The 27,607-nt window shown below is 33.2% G+C and overlaps 2 protein-coding genes across 5 annotated transcripts; one reads left to right on the forward strand and one right to left on the reverse strand.

Annotated features, from left to right (window-relative positions):
- Positions 1–7,775: 7,775 nt before the first annotated feature.
- LOC100811524 (uncharacterized) lies at positions 7,776–10,616 on the forward strand. The gene is made up of 2 exons (XM_006596088.4): positions 7,776–8,122; positions 8,315–10,616. Exon 2 carries the CDS (start codon positions 8,834–8,836, stop codon positions 10,088–10,090), a length of 1,257 nt encoding a protein of 418 aa, XP_006596151.1. The 5' UTR covers positions 7,776–8,122; positions 8,315–8,833; the 3' UTR covers positions 10,091–10,616.
- A 2,946-nt stretch (positions 10,617–13,562) lies between these two features.
- On the reverse strand, positions 13,563–19,388 carry LOC100812055 (probable E3 ubiquitin-protein ligase RHG1A). 4 transcript variants are annotated; one of them, XM_041008914.1, is made up of 6 exons: positions 19,195–19,388; positions 15,795–16,965; positions 15,646–15,696; positions 15,473–15,571; positions 15,040–15,121; positions 13,563–13,899 (listed from the first exon to the last, which is right to left on the reverse strand). In XM_041008914.1, the coding sequence occupies exons 1-6, from the start codon at positions 19,371–19,373 to the stop codon at positions 13,877–13,879; spliced, it is 1,605 nt and encodes a 534-aa protein (XP_040864848.1). In that variant the 5' UTR covers positions 19,374–19,388; the 3' UTR covers positions 13,563–13,876. The 4 variants fall into 4 exon arrangements, with proteins under 4 accessions (XP_040864848.1, XP_003545543.3, XP_006596153.1 ...); XM_003545495.4 differs by lacking the exon at positions 19,195–19,388 and adding an exon at positions 17,701–17,957 and having other exon boundaries at positions 14,966–15,121; XM_006596089.3 differs by having other exon boundaries at positions 13,612–13,899; positions 14,966–15,121.
- Positions 19,389–27,607: the final 8,219 nt, after the last annotated feature.

Genomic DNA, 27,607 nt, shown 5'->3' on the forward strand with positions numbered 1-27,607 from the left:
CATACCATCCAAAACCCCAAAACCAACAGAAAACACATTAAAACCATGCAAATGAACACTTTCATGGAGTTTTGAAGTGTGTTTATGGGGGAAAATGAAAATGAACACAATGAGAGTAAGAGAGGGATTACCTCACCAAGGAACAACCAACAAACTCTAAAGGGAGAAGAAAGAAGCCCCTTTTTTGCACAACACCACAACTCTAAGCTTCTCCAATGGTTTTTTCTTAGTGTGATAAGTTTCTAAAGATGAGCGTTTGTGAGAGGTTTTTGGTGACTCTCTAGCTTCTCTCTCTGCACCTTGGCTTCTACTAAGCGCACCTACCTCTCTCATAAATCAAAAGCCCATCCCTCTAGGCCCAAACACACCAAAACTCACTAATACACATACTCAACATCACTAACTCCTCAATTACATAATTCATTCAAGCAATTAACTTAAATTTAATTTCTCTTGTAATTTAATTAAATCACTTAAGCAAACAATTATGAAAACACAATGTTATGGGAATTTCAAAATGCACTTGTGTTATATTTGTATCAATGATTAAAGTTTTAAATGGTGAATTGGATGATGGAATTGAGGCTAAATATACCAAGGATGTACTATTCTATGTATATGTTGATTTTGAATATCATGCAATTATAGCATTAGAAGTATGCAGTTGTGTAACTTGACTATTTCCAAGCTTTTACACTATTCTAGAACTTGTTTCAAGTGATTAAAATTGTCCCTAAACCATTAGAGGTCTTACTTGTAAAATTGAATAAAGTACAATGCACTATGATATGAGACTTTGAGAAAATTGTTGTTAACGTTTTAATTATGCTAGGATTTATGTTGGCCAGGTGTATTTGAATCCCAATTGTAGTAATGAATTGAAGCTCAGGTCGTCTCCCAAGGGAATAATGCAAGGATGAATATTCAAATTAAAACCTTCCAGACAAAGATATTTTTGTGTTTTTATATTTTAAATAACCTAAAACTAAAACTAATCAAAATAGAAAATAAAAGATATATTTTTCTAGAGAGATTAATGTGATGAAAATTTAATAAGAGAAATTAAAAGAAAAGGTAAGAAGTTACTTGTTGACGTGATAATAATTATAGACGAAAACAATAACATTGAGATACTAAGATTCTACTCAGAATCCCCTTATTTGCTACAATACCTCACACTTCTACGTCGTTATATCATTCATCCCCAATTCACTAATGTATTCTATCCTTAATCCCTTAGGTGATAGACTTTAAATCACTAGCCTTGATTCTTAATCCCTTGGCAAACAACCACAAGAAATCAACATTATTGTTTGGGAATTAGCGAGGCTTAACCAAGATTATTCTATCCCTAGGGATAACCCTAATTAAGTATCTGATTCAATTCAGGTTTCAATGAGACTCGCCAAAGTGCTCATCAATTTCTGGAATCATCTATGAGGTTCACAGACTCACAAAGCATTAAGTATAGAAGGCAAATAATGAACTCAAACAATATATTAATGTTTGAAAATTACATCAAATAGGGTTCAATCATTCCCTCTCCTAGCTAAGAAAGAAATTAGCCACTCATTGATGCAATCCTATACCCCAAGGACATTGGATAGAAAACTCCAAGAAGATTGGGCCAGAGAGACAAGAGAAGGCCCTAGGGTTCTTATGAGCCTTAGGGTAGATTTTGGACCCATGGGCTAAGTATGAGCCCACTTATCTTTGTACATATTAGATTAGGATTTCATTATTTTTGGGCTTTGTATTTAGGGCTCCATAATGTAGGTTGGTTACCCTAGAAATGTAGGATTTTTCAGCCCTTGTATTTTAGGGCACAGTTCGACAACCGGCAAGTGCACCGGATCGCGCAAGTAGCATAAAATGGTAAGAACCGAGTATCGAACTCTCGGGGAACTTGTTTTACTTGGTAAAGTTGTGGTTCAGTAAATAGGCATCTTGCTGTAAAAGGTTTGTGTGTAGTATGGACACGTGTGTAAACTAACTAATCAAAGGTAAATAAAAAGGTGAGTAGTGGTGGGTGCGAAGGAAGATGGTCAACATGTTGGTCTTCCTACTGGGCGACTGATGCTACTAAAGATGTTCTCTACCTAACAATGTTCCTATGTTCTATGTTGTCTCTTGGACTGATAAACCCCGATCCCTCATGCATGTTTAGCCTAATCCTAGCCAAGCGTCATCCTCAGATCCCTCTTGTTGGACTAAACTTGACCAAAATTGCATTAAGACATGCATACCAACAACTAGGTTATCGTACCTCGATCCCTCATGAAAATACGATAAACTAGCCCCGTCCTATCAAGTTCTAAGGATCAAATCATTTCCCAATGTTGAATGACCCTAACTGAGCATGCATCTACGTGATCAAGGCAAAAGCATACTAAAATGAAGTACTGATAGCATAGAGAACGCATGCAACATCATTAGATAGGTATAAGAGTATTTACATCAAGTACCTCGTAGGAAGAACCAACTGAGGATTTAGCTCTCCATAGCTAGGAAGCTTCTCTTACAAAGATGAAAAAGAGAAAATGAAAGATTAGGAAGTACAAGTGGTGAGGATGTCTCCTTTACCTCTAGAAACCTCACAATCACTCAAACTCTCATCCAATACTCCGCATGATAACTTCTTCTTCAATCTCTGTTGTCCCTAAGGATCTTCACACCAGAAGTTCTCTCCGCCACTCAGCCACTCAGATGAATGCTTCCAAGAACAGAGAAAACACCAAAAATTGAGAACTCCTTTCCATTTCTGATTTCAGGCTTTAAATAGTGTTGTTTATTTTTGGTTGTTCGCTCAGCCACATTCGGTTCGCTTAGCCAAATTAAGTGACATTTGGCTTAGCGCGCCTCTTCTTCGCTCAGCCTGGAGGTTCAAGCGGTGCGCTTAGCGAGTTAATTCTCGTTGAGCGCATCATGACAACTCATCTGCTTCCAGGATCTTCTACGCGCTTAGCCATGAACTGTGCGCCTAGCAGATGGCTTGCTAAGCCAAAGAATTGGCTTAGCGAGTGGCTCAAAATTAGCACTTCCACAAACTTGCTTATTTTACCTGAAATTGAAAGGGAAAGGTTATTAAATACACAAAAGTGGGATACTAAGTACTTATTACGTATATTTAACAAAAATTACTCACAATACTACAAAAAGAACTGTAAATGGAAGGAGTCGAATACAATATACACAACTTTTTTACACAAAAGTTAGTCGTATTAACCGACTAACAGACACCTAGACTAGTTTTTGTATTATGGGTAGTTTTGTAATTTCATGTGCATTAATTGAATATTTGATATGTTTGTTGAGAAATAAATTTAATTGAATTGGGAGAAACCCAATCCAATTAAATTTTAGAGGGGGAGGTGAGCATTTGCTTGCTACACCTCATCGCCACATCATGTAGTCACACTTTGTGCATGTTCTTCATGCTTTACATGCCTTATGACACCTAAGCACACTTAGTGGAGAATCTTGGACTTGATCTTAGATTAGTGGACTGAACCATAACTAAAATTCACTAATCATAATTAGTGAAATTTTGGCTCTAGAATTTGGCTCCACAAATTCAATTTCAAATTCAAGTGAAATTTGAATAGAAATTCAAATTTCCCTCCAATTTTGTGTAATACTTAGGCTATAAATAGAGACCATGTGTGTATATTATTTTTGAACTTTGATCATTTGAGAATTAAACTTCAAAGTTCAGACCTCATTTGAGGCACAAAATTTCGTGCCCCTTCTCTCCCTCTCCCTCCACTCATCTTCTCCTATCTTCAAGCTCTTATCCATGGCTTCCTATGGTGGTGCGCTTCTTCTTGACTCATCTTCTCCTTGAAGTGGCGTCTCCAATCATCTTTCTTCCTTCTCCATTTCACTGCCATTAAACTTCAAGAAGTAAAGGATTCCATTGATGAAGAAGATCCAAGGCCTACAAGCTCCACATAGGAGCTACATCACTCATGAAATACAAGAAAAGAGAAAAGAATAGGGTTTTTCAGTGAATGGTGGTGTGTAGAGGTCTTTTTTTACTACTACCTACTCTATTTATATAATCATAGATGTTCTTAATATAGGCAAATAATGTCCTTAATTTACAAAATAATATAATCTATACAAGGAAATTATCTCTTCAACTGATATAATTTATTTTAATTGTTGCAATTATCTTCCTAGTGATTTTTTTATTTATCTTCAAGCTATATCTCCATAATTATTTTTGTTTTGAATTAATTTAGTTTCTTGAGGCATTGTCTGGCACACTCCTCGCTTAAGCAAGATATCTTCTATAAAATTGCATCTTCTCCTTTGTTTAAGCTAGCTTGAGCAACTTATACCTCACTTGAGTGAGGCTACCTTGTAAAATTACCCTATTTCTCTGTAAAAACTAACAAAATCATATTAAAAACTTATAAAATCATAATTCCTATCTAAAATATATTAACATATGAAAACATAACAAATTTGATTCAAAGCAAGGCCTAAAGTATACTAAATTATCAAATAAACGTCTCAAATTGCATATGAGAATACGATAAATTTGATGTTTTCCAACACTCCAAACTTAGAACCTTGCTTGTCCTCAAGCAAGACTGAACTAAAAACAAACTGACCAGTAAAAATTTTGATTTATTTGATTATGTGCTTCAATTGTCTAAGTATGGTGCCCACATTTAGCTTTTTAGCTCAACCAAATCATTTGCAAAGTTCAAAACATGCAACAAGAGTGGCATTGCAAATCTAATCACATAGTAACTTGTCCTCTCATAAAATGTTTCGCTTTTAAGCTCATGATTTAGCTTGGGTAAGTGTTTCACTTAATTCAAATCTTAGAACACCACAGTTCAACTTTGACTTTCAGCTCAAGTCAATCAATACATCAAAGGCATGAAGAGATCATATGCATTGAGGTGCATCTCTTCAAGTTCCTGTAGCTCTACCTTCCTCTTCTCTCCAGATGTTGTAGAGTCAAAGTTGAAGAACTTCATGGCCTAATGAGCCTTTATTTCTAAATCCACTGGTAGGTGCATGCTTTTTCGTACACCATTTGAAATGGGGAGAGGCCAATGGGTGTTTTAAAGGTTGTTCTATATGCCCATAGGCAATCATCAAGCTTTCCAACCCAATCTTTCCTTTAAGTAGCTAGCTATTGTATTTTCTAGTATCCTTTTGATCTCTTTATTTGAAACTTTAGCTTGTCCATTTGTTTGCAAATGATAGGGTGATGCTACTTTGTGTTGAACTTCTTAGTGTTGGAGGACCTTTGATAGTTGAGCATTACAAAAGTGTGTACCTCCATCACTAATCAAGATTCTAGGCACTCCAAACCTAGCAAAGATGTATCTCTTTCAGAACTTAATCATTGTCTTTGTATCATTGGTTGGACTAGCAATTACTTCCACCCACTTTGAGACATAGTCCACCACTACTAAGATATATTTTTTGCCACACGAGGATGGTAAGGTGTTAGAGATAGGGGGAACAACATGAAGACTAAGCTTTGGAGCTTGAAAAAGTTTTGTTTTTTTACATGCCCAACTATTTGAGTGGCATTTGTATTGATTGTTGCATCTTAGTCTCTATCTTTTCATATGTACATCATGCATCATCATGTAGAGGTAGGAAGATTGTTTCTAAAGTTAGAAACTTCTTTAGTGCATAAAACTCTCTGTTTTAATCGATTACAAGGCTGATCGTAATCGATTACATAGTTTAGTTGAGACCATGTCTAGTTTTTCATGAGTCTATGCTTTAATCGATTACCAGGTGATCGTAATCAATTACTTCGTTCTTAAAGGTGTTCCCAGAAGTAATCAAGAACACTTTAATCCATTACATTAAGAATTTAATCGATTATATTGTTCTTGAAATATTTCTAGATGTTAGGAAGAACATTTTAATTGATTGAAATGATAATATAATCGATTACTTCTTCAAAATAATCGATTGCATTGGATATTTAATCTATTACAGACGGTTATAATTGTTATCTCTATAAATAACTACCTTGTGTTCTCACTTTAAAGAAGGAAAAGGAGGGAAGAATAAGTGTGCGACTGACAACTTCTAGACTAAGTTTTTGAATAAGAACTTTAACAAAAGGTTTTGTGTTAAGGGTGATTGATTAAATATTGGTTTTAACAAAATTTTGTGATACGATCCTTGGAAAAGAAAGTTTTTCAAAACTATTTTTTTGTTTTATTTGATTTAGAACCAATTCACCCCTCCCCCCTCTTGGTTTGTGAATTCCATCATCTTTTTTCATAAGGGACCAACAAAATCAATTCCCCAACAATCAAATACTTCTACCTCTTGCATGTTCTATAGTGCCATTTCATGTCGTCTAGATATGTTGTCAATTCATTGATAGTTATCGCACGATTGTGCATGGCTATGAGCATCTTTGAAGAGTGTAGGCCAATAGAATACAGCTTGAAGGATGTTTGCAACTATTCCTTCTCCATTGAAGTGGCCTCCATATGGTGAGTTGTGACAATCCCAAAGTATGCTAGCTTGTTCTCCCTTTGTTACACATAGCATTAACAAATTATCAACACCAATACGAAAAAGAATAGGGCCATCCCAAACATACCTGGTGACTTCTCGAAAGAACCTATTCCTCTTGTGGAATTTAACACCTTCCTGTGGTTGTGATGGAAGCTCCATTGGAGCTTGTAGGCCTAGGATCTTCTTCATCAATGGATTCCTTTGCTTCTTGGAAGATGAATGGCAGCGGAATGGAAAAAGGGAGAGAGAGAGGAGACGCTACTTCAAGGAGAAGATGAGTCTAGAAGAAGCTCACCACCATAGGAGGCCATGGATAAGAGCTTGGAGGAAGAATGAGATGAATGAAAAATGATAGAACCTAAAATCAACGCAAAAACAAGACTCAAGAGTAGATCTACAAAATTTGAACCATAGAAATGCAAGAACAAGTGTAGATCTTAGATTTAATCGGTTTATTTTTTTGAATCTACTCTAAACAGCACCAAACCACAAGACAATGGAGGATATACATGGAGAACAAGATGAAGAACAAGGAATTAAAGAGAATTCACCGAACAAAAAGATAGAGGAAGCAAAAGAACATCACCTAGATGAAGATGCTCTTGATACCACATGATGCAAGCTCCATTGGAGCTTGCATCAAGTTGTCCCGTGGCCTTAAATTTTGCCATGTCAGCAAACCAAGGGTAGTCCTTGTCCTTGAAGCTTACTACCATGAGTGTCTCATCTGGAAATTCTTCTTCGATCTTCTTTTGTGAGTTGCTTAACAAATTTAATTTAATTATATAATAATAATAATCATGATTAACTTTTTTATCATTTATATGTAATTAATGATTATATAATCAATATTAACTTGGTTTATTGTACTCTCATTGATTTATTATGTGTACTTATGATGTATATAAACACAAAATATATTACCAAAAAATATAGCCTAATTTCAATATATTATCAAGAAATAATCAATATTGTTATCTAGTGATATATTTTTACTCATTAAATAGTTTAATTCTTACAACATTATTATAATTAAATGCTCTTAATTAATCAAAAATCAAAATGCCAATCTTATATTTTAATTCAAATCTCCACTCACACAATAATGTCAAGCTTATTTTATTTCTCTCTCTAAATCATCAAAATTAAATCCTACACATTCCACACCACTACAAGTTATTCTTACACTAAAAGACCAAATAACAAATATAACTCCAATAACACATAACAAAAAAAATAAACAAATTTCCAAAGATCATCAAAAAGTTCATCATCAATTAACCTACCAAAATACAAGGAAACAGAGAAACAGATAGAAAAGAAAATGTTTGCTTACCAAAAAAAGAAAGAGAAGAAGAGCTAGAGAAAGAAAAAAATAAATAAATAAAAAGAAAAACGGGAAGCAAAGACAAGAAGAGAAACACTGTTACCAGCGATCGAGCTTAAACACAAACGCAGAGAGCAAAGTTCAATACACATAAATCAGCAACTACAAAAAAAAATAGACAAAAAAAAAAAGAGAGAGACATAACCATAACTCAAGTTTCGAAGATTCGAAAGTAGCAACTGAGCTTCGAGATTTCTATGCAAATTCACGAACTATGCTGAGGTCAGAGCTTAATCAATGCATAGAAACCCTTTTGTTTTTTCTTCAATAAAATTCCAACCCTTAACTTTTTGCACTTCTTGCTCTTTCTTTCTTCCATTGCAATTTCGAAACTTTCAACCTTTTTATTTGTTTATTAATTTATTAATATTACCATTTTTTTTAATTATTTCTCTCTAATTTTGTTCTACTCAGTGATCTCTTCGGGACTCCAAGTTCGTGCGGTGTTGCGAATTTCGCGAAGCAATGAGGGTTTTCTAGATTGGTGCAAGTGGTGCTGTAATGTTCGCTTCTTGGTGCTTCAGACTTAGGGTTTTGATTTGCCATTCAGTTTTGTTGAATTGAATTTGGTTTTAGTGTGTTTTCTTGCGGTTTGATCTCTAGGGTTTTGGGGGTTGGGGAGCTAAGACTTGGCTTTGCATTGTGTGGTGCTGTGGTGTGTGAAATTCGGGAAAAAGGGTAACGGTATTTGGGTTCAAAATTGTTGTTTTCTGTTGGGTTAATGTTGTTAGGATGGTTTGTGCTGCATCTGGTTGTTGTGATTTGCAGAGGTTGTGGTAGTTGATTTGGGGTTGAATGATATGGGGGAGGGGAGGTTTTGGGTTCTTTGGAAGTGGAAGTAGCTGCTGTAATTTGGGTCAAATTGAGGCTGTGTGTGTGGGGGAGGGTTGTATTTTGATTTGTCAGGCAGTGTATGAATCTGTCGATTGAGAAATGCAACCCCAGCTGAGCTCAAGAATCAATTTGGTTGAGTTGAAAGCGCAAATTGTGAAGAGGATTGGAGTGGATAAGTCGAAGCGGTACTTTTATTACTTGAACAGGTTTCTGAGTCAGAAGCTGAGCAAGGCTGAGTTTGACAGGTCATGTTATCGGGTACTTGGCAGGGAGAATCTTCCGTTACACAATCACTTTATAAAGTCAATTTTGAAGAATGCCTGCCAAGCCAAGACCCCACCGCCAGTCCAGCTGACAGGTCCTCCAAAATCAGGAGCACTTGTCAATAATTTATCTCCTGGTAGAGAGGATGGCCACGAACAGAGTGTCGCTAACTTCCAAAATCAGAATGCTTCCATTTGGTCCAATGGGGTTTTGCCGGTTTCCCCACGTAAGTCAAGATCTGGAGTGCGTGATCGGAAGCTTAAAGATAGGCCGAGCCCTCTTGGACCAAATGGAAAAGTTGATTCTGTTGCTCATCAATCCACAGCTACAGAAGAAAGTGGTAGTAAGGTTGATATGGAGAATGGAATTCTTACTCCATGCGATTATCAAAGATCAATGCAGCATCTTCAGGCAGTTGATGAGCTACCTGAGAATGGTATGGGGGATGTTATTCAAAGGCCTCTGGAAAAACCGAGGATACATGGTAAAGGGCCAATCGAAGTATCAATTGTTGAAGATGGGGAAGAGGTGGAGCAGTTAAACCGCCTCAATTTCTCTAGAAGTCCCTTGATAGCACCACTTGGGATTCCTTACTGCACTGCAAGTGTCGGTGGGGCCCGCAAGGCATTGCCAGTGAATAGCACTAGTGATTTTGTTAGTTGTTGTGACAGTGGTAGGTTATCTGATACAGATACATTGAGAAGGCGCATGGAGCAGATCACAACAGTTCTGGGTCTTGGAGGCGTTTCTAGGGAATGTGCAAATATGTTGAATAATGTGTTAGATGTGTACTTGAAACGGTTGATAAGGTCTTGTGTTGATTTAGTGGGGGCTAGGTCCGGAAATGAGCCGAGGAAGCTCCCTGTCTCAAAACAGCAGATTCAGGGGAAGGTCATTAATGGCATCTGGCCAAATAATCATTTACATGTGCCGAGTGCTGGGGGGCTGGCAGAACCTGAGCCCGAACACACACCACCACACTCAGTATCTTTACATGATTTTAAAGTTGCTATGGAGCTAAATCCACAGCAACTTGGAGAAGATTGGCCACTACAGTTGGAGAAAATCTCTGTGCAATCATTTGAGGAATAACACATCTTTGAAGATTTTTTTAAGCAAAGGTTGGGTCTGCTTCTGGTTCTGATGGCTCGGCCATGGTTGGTGATCATTGGCACACTTAGCACTGTTCTTATTGCCAGGATGAACCAGATGACCCCCCAAATGGAGAACTTCTAGTCCTTCCAGGATCAAATACTGATTTTTAGCTTCAAAATGTCTTATCTCTGCTGTTTGCAGGGCTAGGATGGTTCGGAGATTCATTTATCTGCAACCAAGGGTAATATCAAATGAGGCCCAGGATTGGTTGCACTGTTGTATGTTTAGCATTGGTGTTGGCTGTATTTGTCGTTGCTAGAGCCTAGAGATCTTAAGGCTTTTGCTTCCTTCGCAGCCAATGAAAAAGAAGATTCAGAAAGTTTTGCAGGGAAACTGTTGAGTAGCTGGGATCAAGGAACTAAGACATGTATAAGAACCAAAGGGTTGTTCTGTATCTATTTTTAGAATATGAGGATTGATTGAAATTCAATATCAATAACACGTCAATTAAATTTTCCTTTGATGATTTCAGTTTTAAGTTTGAACTCCATCACTCCAACTTTCACCATTACTTGTAGTGATTTTTGTTTTGTATTTTAGTTCAAATTAATTTTGGTGACAATAAATGAATTTCTAATCTTATGTTAGACTTTTAAATTATGTCATCAATATAATATAAATAGTCTTTATTTATATGAATGATTAGTGAGATATTTATCAATTTGAGATTTGAGTAGTTTTATAACTTATAGTATCTGATATCAGGAATGATTTTATTAGTTTGGAATTAAATGCCTAAATTGTGTGGAAATTCAACTTGGAAGGAACCTTATTAAACAGTGTTCCAGAGAATAAGGTATTGGTAAGTTACTTGTTCAAAGTCAGACAGATTGGTAAAAGTTACCTGCAAGTGGCTTGTTGTGTATGTTACTCGTGGATGGACCCCTACCGGAGGATTGATAATATTTTGAATCCGAACCATTTGCATTCGTTAATCATGCAAAGAAATGATCTAGTAACCAATCTTCAGGTTCTTTTAGACAAAATGTCTACTTTTGACTTTTAATCCATGATTTTGCCATTTGCCTTGGTTTTCTACAATGATTTCAGCAAGCAGCTGTGCAATTTACAGAAAAGTGAAAGAGAATTAAGTCGTGAGATATGTACAGGTTTACAGGTTGGTGGAAAATGAAAAAATTAACATGTTTGAGCCCTAGGGTGCAAAAGCCATTGGATCCAACGTGGTGCATTGATATAAATATTGAAATGGATTCAACACTGAATCGATTAGAAATGTTTATCTGTAATTGATCACTGAAAGGTCGTAACACATTTGCTTTTGTGTGCTTCCAGTAAGATCGCATAATTCCAATAATATTGAAAATTATATTTTAAGTGATGTTCTGTTCTGTACTTCTATTCTTGCATTAAAACCCACCTGATAAATGCACAATTAATTGCTTATCAGGGTTAGGATTTTAGATAGATTTTACCATTATTATATACATCAAATTTCTTGTGTATTACCAATGAGAAAAGTTCAAACTTAAATATGAAAGGCTAGACTGTTGTATATACTTGTATACCATGGTGGGGACATACTAATGTAAGAACTGCTATGTCCAGATGCATGTAGGCAAATTGCTGAGTAGTACCATCTGAACCAAACATTGAAAATTTGTGTTTATTTTATATATGCATACTGAATTACTGACTCATTTCATGCTTATTATTTAGAAAATTGAGATTGCATTTTGTCTGCATCGCTTGTTGTAACTTTCTAAGGCCATTTAAGTGGCTTTTGTGCTTTCCATCATCCTGGCATTCTTCTGCAAGCACATCAAAGTTTTGGAGGTTCTTATAAGTAGCCAGGGGAAGCTATGAAGGCATATTCATGGTGGCTTTGTAGCAAATGACATAATAATGAGCAAAGACCTAGGAAAAATTGCATGTAACATGTGCCAGAACTAGTTATGGCAAGTAACTGCTGAAACCAATGAAGTTATGTAAATAGCTGTTCTTTTTATCTAATCTTTTAACTTCTGTAGGGAAGTGTTAAAGACCCTCCTCCGTTCACGGTTATTAATGGAATGTATTGAATATATTGATTGCCTGAATTAATTGAAATGTGTAAACTTCTGGTAAAGTGAAAGAAAAAAAAAACACTGTTCAGAAGCAGCTGAATCCTTGTAAGTGATTATTGATTACTAATAATTTATGATTATTGGTTAACAACATTTTTTGGTTAGAAAACACATTAGTCCATTAATCAAATGATAAATATTTTTAGTGAATAAATAACTATCTCATAGTAATTTATGTACAGACTAGGGTAGTGTTTTGTAAACAAGTTATATCAAGAAAAAACATAATAGGGTTAATATAATTTTAGTTTCCTATTTTGTTTGATCCATAGTTTTGGTTCCTATATTTTAAAATAGAGACATTTGATTCACTTGTTTTAAAAAAATTATAATTTTAGTCTCCTATTTCAAAATAGCGACATTTGGTTCTATTTTACAAAATTTACAATTTTGGTCAAATTCTCAAATTTGTCTACATTTTTATTTTTATTTTGATCAAGTTGAAAACCTAACATATTCATTTAAGGTATCATGAAAGAATAATTTAATTAATTATAATGTAAAAACTAAAATGTAAATAAAATTGAAAATTAGACCAAAATTGTATTTTTTTTTTTTTAAAATATGAAAATCTAAATTGTGAATTTTGTAAAATAGAACAAATGTCTTTATTTTGAAATATGAGGATTAAAATCAATAATTTTTTAAAACAGATGGACCAAATGTCTATATTTTAAAATGTAAGGATCAAAATTTAGAAATTAAGCAAAATAGAAAACCAAAATTACATTTAACCCAACATAATATATGCACTTTGTGTTTATGTTTGACTCATTTTAAAACTAGAATAAAACAGGATCAATGAATTTTAAAAGGGGACATTTTTGTTTCTCCAAAAAGGATGAAATCAAATAAAACAGAATAGAACCACTCTATTGTTTAGATTTTAATGACAAAAATACAAAAAATAAAATAAAATCGTATAGGTATATCTTTCTCGATCTCTCTTAGTGCAACTATACAAGTGCTTCTCAATTGTTCCCTACTTTCAAGTATATTTTCAATTTGCATTGCAGTTGTTTTACTTGTGTTACTAGTAAGTTGCATTACACTTGTTGCTCAAGTAATGACTAGCCTTGAATAGAGCATTCCTTTTTCCTTATGCTTTTGTTCATGCTATTATCAGAATAATAAAATCTTGGATTATAAAAAAATAAAAAGATAAAAACTAGTAGTTTGTTAGTTAATTGTTGATAGTTGATAGAAAATTAATAGTTTGATATAAGGTTAACCCAATGAATGGAAAAGGGTGAAGGGGGGAGGGGGAGTGGTTGGTTCGAATCCTTCAACTGACATTTCTAACAATCTAACATTTGCTGATAAAAAAAAAGTAAATAAAAAAGATGAGACTATTAGCACGTTCAAGAGTCCATCAAGCCAGGGGCTAAGGTTATTAGTTTTTATGGATGAAGACATTGGCTATGTATGTACATACGATCAATAAGAAGAGGTAAAGAGCATCTATATCTGTATTTTGTACAAAATGAAAAGTAAAAGAAAGGAACAATGCAATCAATGAGGTGAAGATGAATTGGACATTGCTGCCGAGACTTTACAAATAGGGCACCAGTTCTTATGCCGCAACCACTCCTGTATGCAAACCACATGAAATCTATGTTCACATTGCAGATCCCCAACTTCATCTCCAACAACATATTCCTCCTGCACATTAAAGTAAATGTATCCAAACCAGATATTGTAATAAAATGAGAGTTTGATTTATTTACACTGTCAACCAATCAGAAATCATATTATAGTGGAAATCTACACTAAACCTCAACATGTTCCTCTTTTGAGAAAATAAAAGAGAAACACAATTCCCAATGCCTATTCTCTCTCCTAGAAAGGAAGGCGTAAGGCTTTAGAGTACAAATTAGATGTAGAAAGGAAAATGTTTTTGTTATGTCCAAAGCGGGGTAACATTTGTTGTGTCCCCTTTGTTTTTTGATAAATATTATAGAAAAGTATGTGTATGAAAAAGATAAAAAGGTAAGATAGAGATAATTGTATAGAGTGCTAATTATTTGATATAGAAATCAAACGCAGGAATAACATCAGTGACACTTTAAGGTTTACATGAGTCTGACAGCATTAGTGGCTAGTCTTAGATTACTTCTATTTGTGCAAATGTCGGAGACTTATTATACATGAAATAACTAAAATAACTGGCTTTAGTTTAAAATATTTCAAGCCCTGTTTGGATAAGGTTTTCATTAAGCACTTATATAAGAAGAAAATTAGACTGTAAAATGAATTGAATTTCTCCTCCTATAAGTTACAATTAGTTTATGCATAAGTTAAAATAAGCTCGTGTCAAAAAAAGAAGTTAAAATAAGCTTTTGAAAAGGTTAAAATGATAAAAATTTCTATAAATTGGCTAATGCAAAAACTAATTTTAATTTATAAGAGAAGCTTAATCTTTTCTTCTCCTATAAGTACTTATTGAAACATTTATCCAAACAGGGCCTTAGTATAGCTAGATACTAATGGAGCCTTTACAGTGCTATGCATAATAGTTTCTCTAAGCTTGAGACTGAAAATGACTGTCCCTTCATCAACAGACCATTTAGTTTCTCTCGAACCAGATATGCAGATATCAATTAAAATTTGTCAAGTTGAATCCTAGTAACACAAGCAGATGCATTTAAACCATGATGATGTATAATGACACCCATTTGCCATGTGAGCATCATCCTTGCAAAAGTTTTAATAAATGTTATGTAAAAACCTGGCAAATGCAGCATTTGATATCATCCTTATCCTCATTACAACACTCATGTGTATATGCAGACTGATATATACTTCTTTTAAGACATTCAGCAAATGCTTCCTCCGGCAAAGCGGTGCTCACAGTTCCCATCCTCTCTTCTAGAGCTAAAAGTTCCTGTCATCAATCAGAAACTTTTGGAGCTAAGATAACACTAGAAAAAGAAAACTTATAGATTTTTAATACCAAGCATGCTACATCATTAAGGATAGTAGTCCCTTCTCAAAGCCACCTAGTTCGACAAGTTACATTTCCAACCTCTCTCCTTTAACATACTACCTAGTACCTATAAACATCAATTAGAGTAAGCTTCTAATCCCCCAATATTACTTTTAGAAACGTGTTCTAAAGAATATTTTTATCCAAAACTGTTGTATCATACAGCCCACAAAGCACAAACCATTCTAAATTTGATGAAAGAAAAGGAAATAAGAAACTGATTTGTAGAGCCTTATGGCATTAAAATACCTCATAGGACATGTTATCAATATCCAACCGCATGCCTCTGTGGTGATCATAAAAGTTTAATCCATTGAGGAATAAGTTGGTCTCCAACAAAAGAATTTGCTGCAAAGACACGAGACGAAAAGTTGTCAAATAACTGCCCAGCTAAGTTGAGTTAACTTTTAGTCAAGAATTACCTCATGGGTTAGTTCTGCATCTTGTTCAATCCTCTCAAGTGCCAATAATACCTACATACAATAAAATATAGTACTTTATTTTAGGCTCTCTCGTCAAAGACCATGATATTAAATATGTTCTCCTCTACTATGTTCAAACTGAAAATCACCTCTGCAATACCACCCATATTGTAATGTCCAAAGCTATCTCTATTTATTAGAGAATGAGTGATGTCATCTTCAGCAGGAGACACAGGCATAACACCACTTAACTGCTCACTGCTATTGCCTGGTCTACCATAAGAGCTTGAGCCACTTAAAGGAGTCTCCATAGAAGTATGATATGAAAAGCCAGGAGCATTAAGATCACCAGAATGAGGTGAAAGGGGTACAATAACAGGGGACTCACTGGTTGGCAAAGGGTTTTCATTTCCTTGGCTAGAAAACCTTGCCCTGGCTTGACCACTAATTGATCTTGGAGTTCTTACTGATGCCACGCTGGTGTTCCGGTGAGAAGGAATATTTCTAGATCTTCTTGAGTTGGATATAGATATGCCATTTCTGGAGCCAAAATTCCTTCCTTCCAGTGAAGACCCAGTGATATTCTTCCCCCTACCAGTGGAACTATCTCCCCCTTCACAGTTTCCCTTTTTTATTGTATCCTTCCTTCTATTAAGGCTTGAATCTGATGATGAACAACCAGATCGGACGACATCAGATATAGAGTTGCATTTGAGGTTCCTTAACCCATAACTGCTGGAAACAGCCTGTCTCACTGCACCAGTGCTTTTAATTTCTTGCCCACGCAATCCAGCTCTTTGATTTAAATTCCTTTGAGATCTAGTATTTGATACTGCACTGGAACTTCCTACTTCCATCAATATTGCATTACTAGACTCTGTATTTTCCCCTTCAGCTAGAGGCCCTCTCCGAATTTCTTCTGTTGGAGGGATGAGCTCTGAAAATTCTGGTCCATCCTGTACACTACTAGTTTCAGATGAATCTGCCTCAAACTGAGAGGATAATGTTTTCCTAGGTTCTAAAAGTCGTTTGGCTGGGTTACTAGTAGTTCTAGAGGAACTTCCAATTGCTCCCTTGCTACTTGAAGAGGACTGGTATGAAGGCCTCAAAGATTTACCTTTTTCAGAACATCTGACTTGAGCAACTTTGGGAAGATTGGCTCGGCTACTGCAACCCAATCGGCTACAAATTTGACGATTTCGATCTCTAGTATTAGCAGTATCTCTAAATACATGGCTCATTCCCTTTCTAGGGAATACCATCCCATCTACACCTCTTTTACCAGAATACTCATCCATCAATTGTTTATTAGCTTCAAATCTGCAACACAATGACATGAAATAGTAGTAATCAGATAATCAAAGACTATACAGGGGCATGATATTAGAGAAAATCATGAGGATGGAAGTAGCAGCAACTGGTAAGCATAAAATAACATACAATCTTTCAAGATTGTCAAAAGCAGAATATAGATTGTATGTGAAAATAGTTTTAAATGATTCTCAATGATGATTTATAAGCATAATCAAGTTGCAACTTAACACACTCCCCCAAACTAGAAGCCCTACTTGCACAACATAAATTTGAAGTTTGGAATTTGGACTACAATCAAGAAAGTAGGAATTTCCCACTTTTATGATTTTGAATAAGCTTTATAAATTAAATGGCATATCTAGAAATCATCCAAACTTGTCATGTATAATAACTATTTTTTTGTAATAATTCCTTATTTGTAATCTTCATTATTTGAATTGGAAGAAAGCTCTTACATCAAGCATACACAATAATCTTCATTTTTAAAGCATATTGCTTGAACAAGCTAATATAAAATTCCACATGTTCAATCAGACTCAAGGAATTTGAGCTATACAAAAGCACTTGTATTAAATATTTATTATAGTTATAATTTATAACAGTTAGAAAACAGTCAATATAGAATTTTTTTGCTGGTGTACAAAAATGAGAAAAGTAAATAAAAAAAAACTTCGTACCCCATTGCCCGGAGGCTCTTCGCTATGCGAAGGTATGGGGGAGGGATATTGTACGCAGCCTTACCCTTGCATATGCAAAGAGGCTGTTTCCGGATTCGAACCCATGACCAACAAGTCACCAAGGCACAACTTTACCGCTGCACCAGGGCTCGCCCTCGAGAAAAGTAAATACAAATGAAAAATAAAGTTAATTCCACATGATAAATAAAACACTCTAAACTCGGATGATAAAAAGTTTAAGAAAATCAGCAACAAACCTTCACCAAACAGTCAATACTTTTAGTAAGAAGCTAAATTGATTTATTGAATCTTCCAAGCAGCCTGATACAAACCATGCAAACATGTTCTAGAGCTTTGAGCACAAATCTACAAAGATATGCCTACTTTGGCTACTGGAAGACTCACTCCAATGGCTACCTAGTTTCTACAACCACTACAGTGTGCTTACATATTTATACAACACTAAAGAAGATTACAGTAAACTAATGGAGTCTAGCAATATTCACATAATCATATATCATTGACCAACAAGGAACTCCTTGTTCAACTTCTCAGAACCAACAACATGCCATTCTATCTCAAAATGGTATCGTTAGATAGACATGCCACAAGTTAGAACAGATTTGGATTTTGTTTAATGTTTGGTCTGGTGTATCTAGAAAAATAACAAAACAGGACACAAGATTAGAAACATGGTTAGTTTTGGTTCTACTAAAAGGGTGGCAGCAAGAACAGAACAGACCATTCAATTCCCTTTTGTTCATGTGACAAACTCTACCAACATGTATACATAGCTTAATTACATAATCCAACCATAGCCATATTTACACAAGTTATTATCATTATAAGCTGATAACACCATTTAATTGGGGTGCTAGTGACCTCAAAACTTCAATCATTAATAAAAAATATTCAGCTGAAAGGAACAATTCAAAACAGGGGGAAAAAAAAACAGAAGAAACAAATACATGATTAGATGATGATCAGCAGAAAACACCATGAAACCAAACTGCAAAGCAACATTTATGAATTGATCATGGAAGAATCAACTAACAAACTAAGTTACGAGATAAAAATCCTCAATGAAAAATATTAAAAAAAGCTGGTTTTTTATAATAAAATTGATAACTAAATGGCCCATAATTTCATCCCCAAAAAGAGGGTGTCGCTTCGTTTATGAAGGACACAACTTCACCCCACCGCACAACATCAGTGACAATAAAAAAAAAAAACAAGCAAACCCTTTTCAACAAAAATTCTTAGCTCGAAACATTAAAAAAAAAAAAAACAAACAAACAAACGCTCCCATGAATTTGAGCTACAAGAACGATGAAAAATAAAGAAGAAAAAGAAAAAACTAAAACTGAATCCGGTTTTCTCAATTCAATTTCTGGGTATAACGATGATCAAACCAACATATATTATATTTACGGTTTCAGTTCGGGTCGACAATGATTACCCGAATTTCTTCGTGTAAAAAGAAGGATTAAAGAAGAGAGAACACAACAGGAGTAGGGAAAAAATTGAGAATTTTTAAGTGAATTCAATAGCTTCACACCTTATGCTGCTGTTATTGGTGTTGATGGTGGTGGAGGTGGTGATGGTGTTGTTCTTCTTTGGCCTTAGAAACAGAAAAAAGAGTTTCAGAGAGAAAGAAAAGAAGTGTTTAGAGAAGAGAGAGGGAGAGGGAAAAGTGCAAAACGTGTGGGAATGATCCAATGCTGAGGTAGACAACATTTCTTTTCTTTAACACACTATCTTTTCCAAAGCTAACGAAAAAAGCAGCACCTAAATATTTTATTAATTAAAAATTAGTAAGCACTTGAGAATAAATGATAATGTTGGATGTTTATGAACAGATAAAACCGAAAAATAAAAAAAATAAAAAACAAAATCTAATGGATCAAAATTTGAAAAAAAAAACTTTTTAGATTAATCAGATTTAGATTTAATTTTAAAATTCAATACAAACAAAACCAAAAGTTATGTATGCATATACATTTTTATAAATAAATTTATAGGGTTTTATATTACCCTTACCTTACCTGCTCACATTTTTATTTTATAAAATTATAGCATAACTTATATTTATATGTAAAAAGTGTGAAAAGTCTATTTGGTTGAAGATAATTTCTAATAATTATTTGATTAAAGGTCCATAAGTATAATTATTAAGTTATGTAAATTTACTTTTAATAGTATATATTTGAAGAGTTTTATTACAGTTAAAATTCTATAAATTAATAATGTGAGGACCGAAAAAATTTATTAATTTAGAGAGTTATTAATTTATCAATAAATTAATAATTATTAATTTAAAGAATTTTTAAGTAATTATATTGTACATATCAAACAAAAAGGTAAATTAGTCTATGTCTCTTAGTATTAAGTTGCAGCGAACTTTCGGATTCAACGTAAATTAGTAATTAATGTATTCATATGCATTGGAAATCAATAATGACTTTTGAACACTCTTCACAACTTCATGATACAATACAAAAATACAACAACACTTGAGCTATTGCATGCAATAAAAAAAGTTAGAGATGAACTCCAAATAGACTTGAACTGTAAAGGAAAACAGACAACTATTGAATCATATTTCAATAGAGTGTAATATTTTTTTTTTCAGTTTCTATGAATTATTAATTTATAATTTTCTTGAAATCAAAAATTATAAAGAGATCTCACGAAAAATTATTATCTTATTATTTTATCGAGTTTTTCAATTTTTTACATTGACCCAATTCGGGACCTCACAAATTTATTATTTTAGAGAGTTTATTAATTTATTGATTATTAATTTAAAGAGTTTCTACTGTATTAGTTATTTATTAACTTATAAAAAAGATATTTAATATTTTAAATTATTTTTATTATGTTTATTATATATTATCATTTATTTAATACTTTCTCTAAAGAAAAAGAAAAATAAAATTAAATTAAAAAATTGATCTAATTCAAACTACTTTAAATTGGATCGAATTTAACTTAAATTTTTAGTTAAATTGATTGAATGATTAATTAAAAAAATCGAAGTAATTCGAACGTTTCTGTTCAAAATTCATTCAATTCAATCCACAAATATCCCAATACTATGTATCTAGGATGTTTTATTCTATTACAATAAAGATTGTTTTATTCTATTACAATAAAGATTGTGTAAGATAAATTTATTAGGTTTATAACAACGGCCTTATAATCAGAACAATTTTTTATTAATGGATGAGAAAAAAAGATTATACACTTTATATTTTTTGTTTTACTTTCACTTTATATTATTATTTAATCATAATTTATTAGTATATATAATAAATTTATTGATTTTTATACCAGTAATTTATGATTAAAAGATAATATAAAATTTTATTTTTGTATTATTATTAAACTCTTTATTGATAATCTTACAATTACAATAAATACTTTTTTAATCCATTAATAATTTAAAAAAACAAAGGGAGGTAACCGGAAAAGATGGCTTGGGGTGCTGGTCCGTGATAAGGCGAACGGGAATGGATTTTTTCTTTTTTTATCTTGATTTTTCTCACGATAAGTTATCAATGGGATTTAATTGGTATACAATTAATAATGTAAGGATTTTTCATAACTTCAACCAATCATACAATATCAGATCTTTAAAATAAAATTAAATATTATTTTAAAAATCATAATAACATTAATTGTAATTTGTGATTGATTGATACTATAAAAAAATTTATACCGATGTATATCAATTAAACTCTTACAAATATTGATAAGTTTAGATAATATTTTTTTTCTCACTCTATCATATTGAATTATAAAGAGCCATTAAGTTATCGCTGATTAATAGTTTACTTAAGGAAAATGCTAATACACTCACACCAATTTTTTAATTATGAGTGCATTAATAACCAACACTACAATATTTGAATAAAAAATCATTAAGTTTCTCTGTTTTAATTTAATTTAAGAATATTATAATCAATTTCTCAAAATATCATTTTTTTCTCCTCTCATATCTTACCACCTCTCTTAATTATTCAAACTCTCTCCTCTCTCCCAAGTATTAAATATTCAATTTATCTCTCCTTTTTCCTCTCTCACCTATTATGAAAATATATATATATATATATATATATATATATATATATATATATATATATATATATTTTAATTTATAGTATCTTTATTTTCAGGAAGTAAATCAGATTGATATAAAAATATAAGTTTTTTCCTAAATTAATAAGAAAATATGAAAATATCTTTCTAGGAACCGAAAGAAGAAAAAACTAGGGTACATAAACACCAAACAACCCTCCACTATATATCCAATGATTAATTAAACTAGAATCAAAATATACACATGTGTATGTAAAAACCAATTAAAATCGGAACTGAAAATTTAATTGAGATTCAAGCAGCTGCACATACATAGCGGAAGGAAAAAAAATGTGGGTGAAGATTCGTAAAAATGAAATAATTACTGTCAAGAAACAACGAAAATAAGAAACATTAGGGAAAAACCAACATTTTCAAATTAATCTGATTTACTCTCCTTTAATATGCACTTAATATTTTATATAAAAAATACAATCAATTAAAATATACATTTATTTATATATAATACAGATTTTTATAATAAATTTATAGTATGGTGAGAGGTGAGAAAGAAGAGAGGAGAGAGTTTAAATATCTAATGTTGTTTAGAAATGAGAGAGGAGATAAAAATGATGTTTTAAAAAATTGATTATAATATCTTTAAATTATAGTGTTTGTTGCTAATGGACTGATATTATATGAGTGCATTAGCTTTACTTGATCATGTAATATTTTTTAAGTTGTCATTTTATCTTTAATTGTTAGATATAAAGTGATTTATAAGTGACTAATGATGTAAAAAGTATATTAAAATTAATCTTTTAAAATGAATTTAATTAAGATATACAGATAGTGTAAATATACTTTGCACTATCATTTATGTAAAATGAAATTGTTTATTTTTATAATAATTAATTTAAAAGTTATATCTAAAATAAATTATAATTAGTTAATAGTATAAAAATATTTATATTAGTAGTATAACAAAATTTAATCTATTAAAATTTTAATTTAAGTTTATTAATTAAGTTAGTATAGTCTCCGTCAGTGATAATTTTAATGCATCTTATATTTGAATTGAACGAAATGAATTTTTTTTCCGTTGTTTAATTTTTCTCAATAGGCTTAAACTGTATTATTATCTTAATTTTGTGATCTTTATAATTTAGTATTAAATATACTAATTATAAAAAACTTATATTTTATATTTCATTTCATTGAAGAAAATAATATTTTCTTATCATATATTACCTCTTTTTATCATACGTAATTTTATTATAATTAATTTGTATAAATTTTAATATACTACAATATATTGGAAATTGAATTTAACGTAAATATATTTACTCATTCACTAAGAAGTAAATTTATCTTAAAAAAAACTCTCATCGCCACGAAGAAACGTGATGATTTGGATTGAGTGTTGGGAGTGTAGCTTAAATGAATAACTAACTTGAGGTTCATTTTTTTAGTTGTGTTTGTGGTGCGTGAAAACAAAAGAAAGCATAGGCAATTTGGCAAAAGAACTGAACCTCAACATTTTACCACAAAATCACTTTTTCAATTCTCACCACTTCTCCATCGTACCCGTAACGGGGTTGATAAGTGATTTTTCCTTTTCTTTTACCTAAAATTTTGACGTTTGCGTATAACTTAGACCACTTATGTTTTATCTACTAAAAAAGAAAAAAAAAATAAGACCACTTAAAAATAAGTCATGAACGAAAAATGTTATTCAATAATTTTATATATTGTATGTGTATATGTGTAAGTTTATGTAAATGGTATTTGATTGTATGATATTTGGTAATGTGAAAAGGAAATATAACTTTTTTTTTCATTTGATTATTCATTGAAAAATCAGTGTAACTAACCCTAAAATAAATGAGAATCTTTGTTTTGAAATGGTTTAATGTGCTAAGAAGCACTAATACGTCACTCAAAACAATTGTCCTATTCGGGCTGGATATACATTGCACTCACGGATGGATTTAGAAGAGACAAGTCACAAGCCTAAGCTGCTAAGCATCATCTCCTTATTTTTTTTTATAAAAAAATTATAATGTAAATTTCAATTTTTTTAATAAAAAAACTATAACTATATAGATATTTATTAATTTTTCCAAATATTTTCTAAAAGAATATGTTAGTAAGGTATAATTTTGTATTAATTAAATTGTTTCAAAATATATTACTTATTAGCATGTTTAAAAAAGTAAATAAAAATATATTAACAAACCTCATTTAATACTTTTATAGGTTAAAATTTGTTCAATTTCAACTTCACTATCGGATATTTTAGATTTTTTTTCATTGTGATGTTATTAGTGTGTGTATCTATCTATTTTATGTAATGATAATTAATATCTATAAAAAAAAATTAGTTGACAATTTTTAGTAAAGTTTTCTCTTTTAATTATATTTTTTTTCTATCTTTAAAACTCAAACTCAAAATCTTAATTAAGATACTTGAACTCAATTTTACTTGAATTATTGGTGGATTCATTCTCTATTATATTAATACACTTTAGATATATTTATTCTAACTTGGAATTCAGAGGCAGATATTTGCCCTAAGTTGTAGTTGTCGCCGGCCAACTTCATGTTTGCTCGAAGTGCCATGTTCATAGAATCCTTGGCTTTCAGCAACTGATCTTTTAAGCCCTCGGTGTTTGACGACCCCTATAGGTGTTGGGTGACTATCGACGCTCTAAAAAGGAAGGCTCAAAAGTTGGCCCAATTGGCCACACTGCGCCTCTATTTAGCACCTGGTGGCCATCCTCTAAAATCATCTTCGATTGGACCAGACGATCCAACTGAAAGTTATTGTTGAAAAAGCTTTGATTTGTCAAAGCCACAAGGTTGCCCAAAGTGGAGACAATGGAAGGTTGGATCTCAAGCGTTGACTGCTTGAGCCTTTTATCCCGGGAGGTGCCTTCCGAGTGCTCGAAGTATTCCCCCAAGCCACTTCGATGGTCCTGGTGGCTCTGCTTCTTATGCTTTTGCTTCCCCCTGTGATCCTTGCTGATGGGGGGCACCACATCAATCGAAACCTCATGAGGCCCCAGTGCTCAGTTGGCATCAGCATTTGGTGTAAATCCATCAGGGGTTGCCATTCGAGCCCGCCTAGCTTGGCGGAAAGACTTCATATTGGCTCTAGCTTGCGCCATGATTCCTACAAAATAACACAAGTGATAAAATTGAGAAGTTGGAGCAAAAAATAAATAAATACAACTGAAAAGGAAACAATACAAACCCTTTAGGTCACAGACACGATCCAAAGACTGCAAAAGGACCACTAGGTGTCAAGCAGGTAGTTACCGAGGAAGAGATTCGAGGAATTTGAGGTCTCAACGTTTGTTGGCACTCAACAACTTCTTTGGGTACTTGTCATATTGTTGAGGACACTGTTGCCAGTAGAAGAGGGACAGTAGGTTGGTCAAGCCTGATTCATGGGTAGAGCATGAAAAGTAGGTTCCTACCTCTTTATCGACTCACGTATACTCTGGAAGCGTGATGGGAGGAGGCAAACACTTTTCCTTTAGCACGGGGCGCCTCCTAGGCTGAAAGGACTTTCCTGCTTCAATTGCAGCGGCAACCACTAGAACCGCAATGCTCTCTCTCACCTTTTTAAGCCACATTGGGCAGAAGCTGGCTCAAAAAAGTCGACAAGTCGCTAGACCCCTTGATTCCCGAGAGGTCAACCGAACTAGAAAAAACCAATCCTAAGGAAGGGGAATCGGACGACACATCAAAAACCTTGTTGTCGAACCCTAGAACCTTAGACTCGCTTCCCACCAACTCCCTCGACAACGAACCCTTGACCGACATTATTATTACGTACCTCAAAAAAATTGATTTTCTGGCTACTCGGCTGAGAGTGAAATAACAGTATTCGACTTACAGCAAAGAAGTGAGAATTAGGGGCGAAGAGTGAAGGGGGGACCTCCCCTTATTTATAGGAGTTGGGCTTGGAACAAGGCCCACACAATTGACATTTTCCTACCGTTTGATCAAAACAAATCTACGATTGACAATGCGTGGCATTTGGATGCCAGACGTGGGGAGGTGAAAAGGCATGGAGAGCAACTGTTACACCCATGATATAATGGTCACTTCATGGCAATAAAAGTGCATAACTATCACATGAAATAATTGTTCTGACATCTCATAAAGCCCCATTTTTTGACCGAGGCCAAAAAGGGGTTGGGGGGCTAGTAGATGAAGTACCCGGCTAGGCCGAAGAGGCACTTAGCACTCTCGAATCAAAAACACCTTTCGGCCATGTATCCATATATGTTGAACAGTACATCTCGACCTTCAACATGTTCGAGCATTAAGCACCATTCGGCCATGATTATTACCACTAAATTCGCTTAAGGGAAATTAATCAATTAGAAGTAGTAAAGCATGATAAGAAGGAGTATTACTCAGCTGGTAATCATAATGTGATAGGACCATAAACCCCAAACCCAACAAGGTTAGTATAAAAAGGGATAGACCCCTTAGATAAAGGATTGATTCATTCTCACATACTCACTATATATTATTAATAGCTCTGAGTGAAACCCTTACTCGAGCGTTGGAGTGCCTTTTGTAGGTACTCTCCCCTTTACTATGTTGAATACTTATTCACTCGAGACCTTGACAAGGAACAACAAGCAAACAATCCCTCGTCTCTAAGACCCTTTGGCACAGTAAAAGATCCTTTGGCAAAAGGACGAGTACCTATTCCATTTGTGACATGAAAAGCCAAAGTAACAATTTTTCAGCGTAAAAAAGTAATAATTTTTTTAATTTATATAATTAAAAAAATCTATATTTGAGTCAATGGTAGAAGTAGAAACATAATGAATAGAAAATGACTAAAGCATTTCACATACCTCATTCAGATCACAACATAAAGCTATTTTTTCTACTTGTGATCAAAATGAAAATAATTTCATTACATTAATGGAAATCTTCTTTGTATTGATTATTATTACTAGATAGAAAAATTTAAGCTACCACATATTATATAATGCTTATTTGGTCCACTTCATAAAAGGCTTGTAGAGTTTACATATTTTAATAGTAATTATTCATAACTGAAACAAATGTTATATACTATACAGTGAGAAAGGTAACTTTTATATGAAAATAAGATAAGAAGTAAATATATATGATATGACACAAGGAATAGCGACTTATTTTTCTTAACCAAATAGTGAAGGGTTCGAATTCACGTATCTTATGTGCGCTCATGATCCGTAACAAATATTAGTCACTGTTTTCGACAAAAGTTACTTCGTACCAATTAGAAATGAGAACAGGATGGATCGGGCATAGAAAATGGTTTCTCGTGGATACTTCAAATTTCAAAAGGTAATTCTTATAAAAGACATTTTATCAAAAAAACCCTTTATTTGCATTTTTGTTATATACATAGTTTGAAGGAACATTGTTGGTAAATTATTCTATGATATTGCTATCAATAACTCATGGCAGATCTTTTTATATTAAATCTTTGTAAATAGTAAATTGGAAATATAGATTAATGAATTTTAGTTCACACGATATATTTTTTTATTATTTCATATTAAGGAGTGTTAAGTTTGGTTGCATCCAAGTCACATGTACTGTACCAGACAGTTAAGTCCCTAAGGTTTTGATGTTAACAAAGTATAAATTTCATGTGTTATCGTTTCATGTTTAAGCTATAGGTTTATCTATCTCTATGAGATACAAGCAAAAAGAATGAGAAGAAAGACTCTCGATGATAGCTGAAGTATCAGTCATTGGGCGATACTGCCTCAACATCTAGTCCAAAGAAGACAATGGAACGGTTATTAGATCCTCAAGAACTAAGAATTTATCACCAGAAAGTAACGTCCATGGTTCAATAAGTTATA

This window comes from Glycine max, chromosome 14, assembly GCF_000004515.6.
Source record: "Glycine max cultivar Williams 82 chromosome 14, Glycine_max_v4.0, whole genome shotgun sequence".
Taxonomy (NCBI): domain Eukaryota; kingdom Viridiplantae; phylum Streptophyta; class Magnoliopsida; order Fabales; family Fabaceae; genus Glycine; species Glycine max.

Excerpts from the sequence above, each read along its gene's own strand:
- LOC100811524 (XM_006596088.4), top strand. The coding sequence starts at position 8,834 with ATGCAACCCCAGCTGAGCTCAAGAATCAATTTGGTTGAGTTGAAAGCG.
- LOC100812055 (XM_006596089.3), bottom strand. The coding sequence starts at position 19,373 with ATGTTGTCTACCTCAGCATTGGATCATTCCCACACGTTTTGCACTTTT. Across the intron at positions 15,572-15,645 it reads ATGCAGAACTAACCCATGAG|CAAATTCTTTTGTTGGAGAC; the intron begins GTAATTCTTGAC and ends GTGTCTTTGCAG. Across the intron at positions 13,900-14,965 it reads TCAAATGCTGCATTTGCCAG|GAGGAATATGTTGTTGGAGA; the intron begins GTTTTTACATAA and ends TTTAATGTGCAG.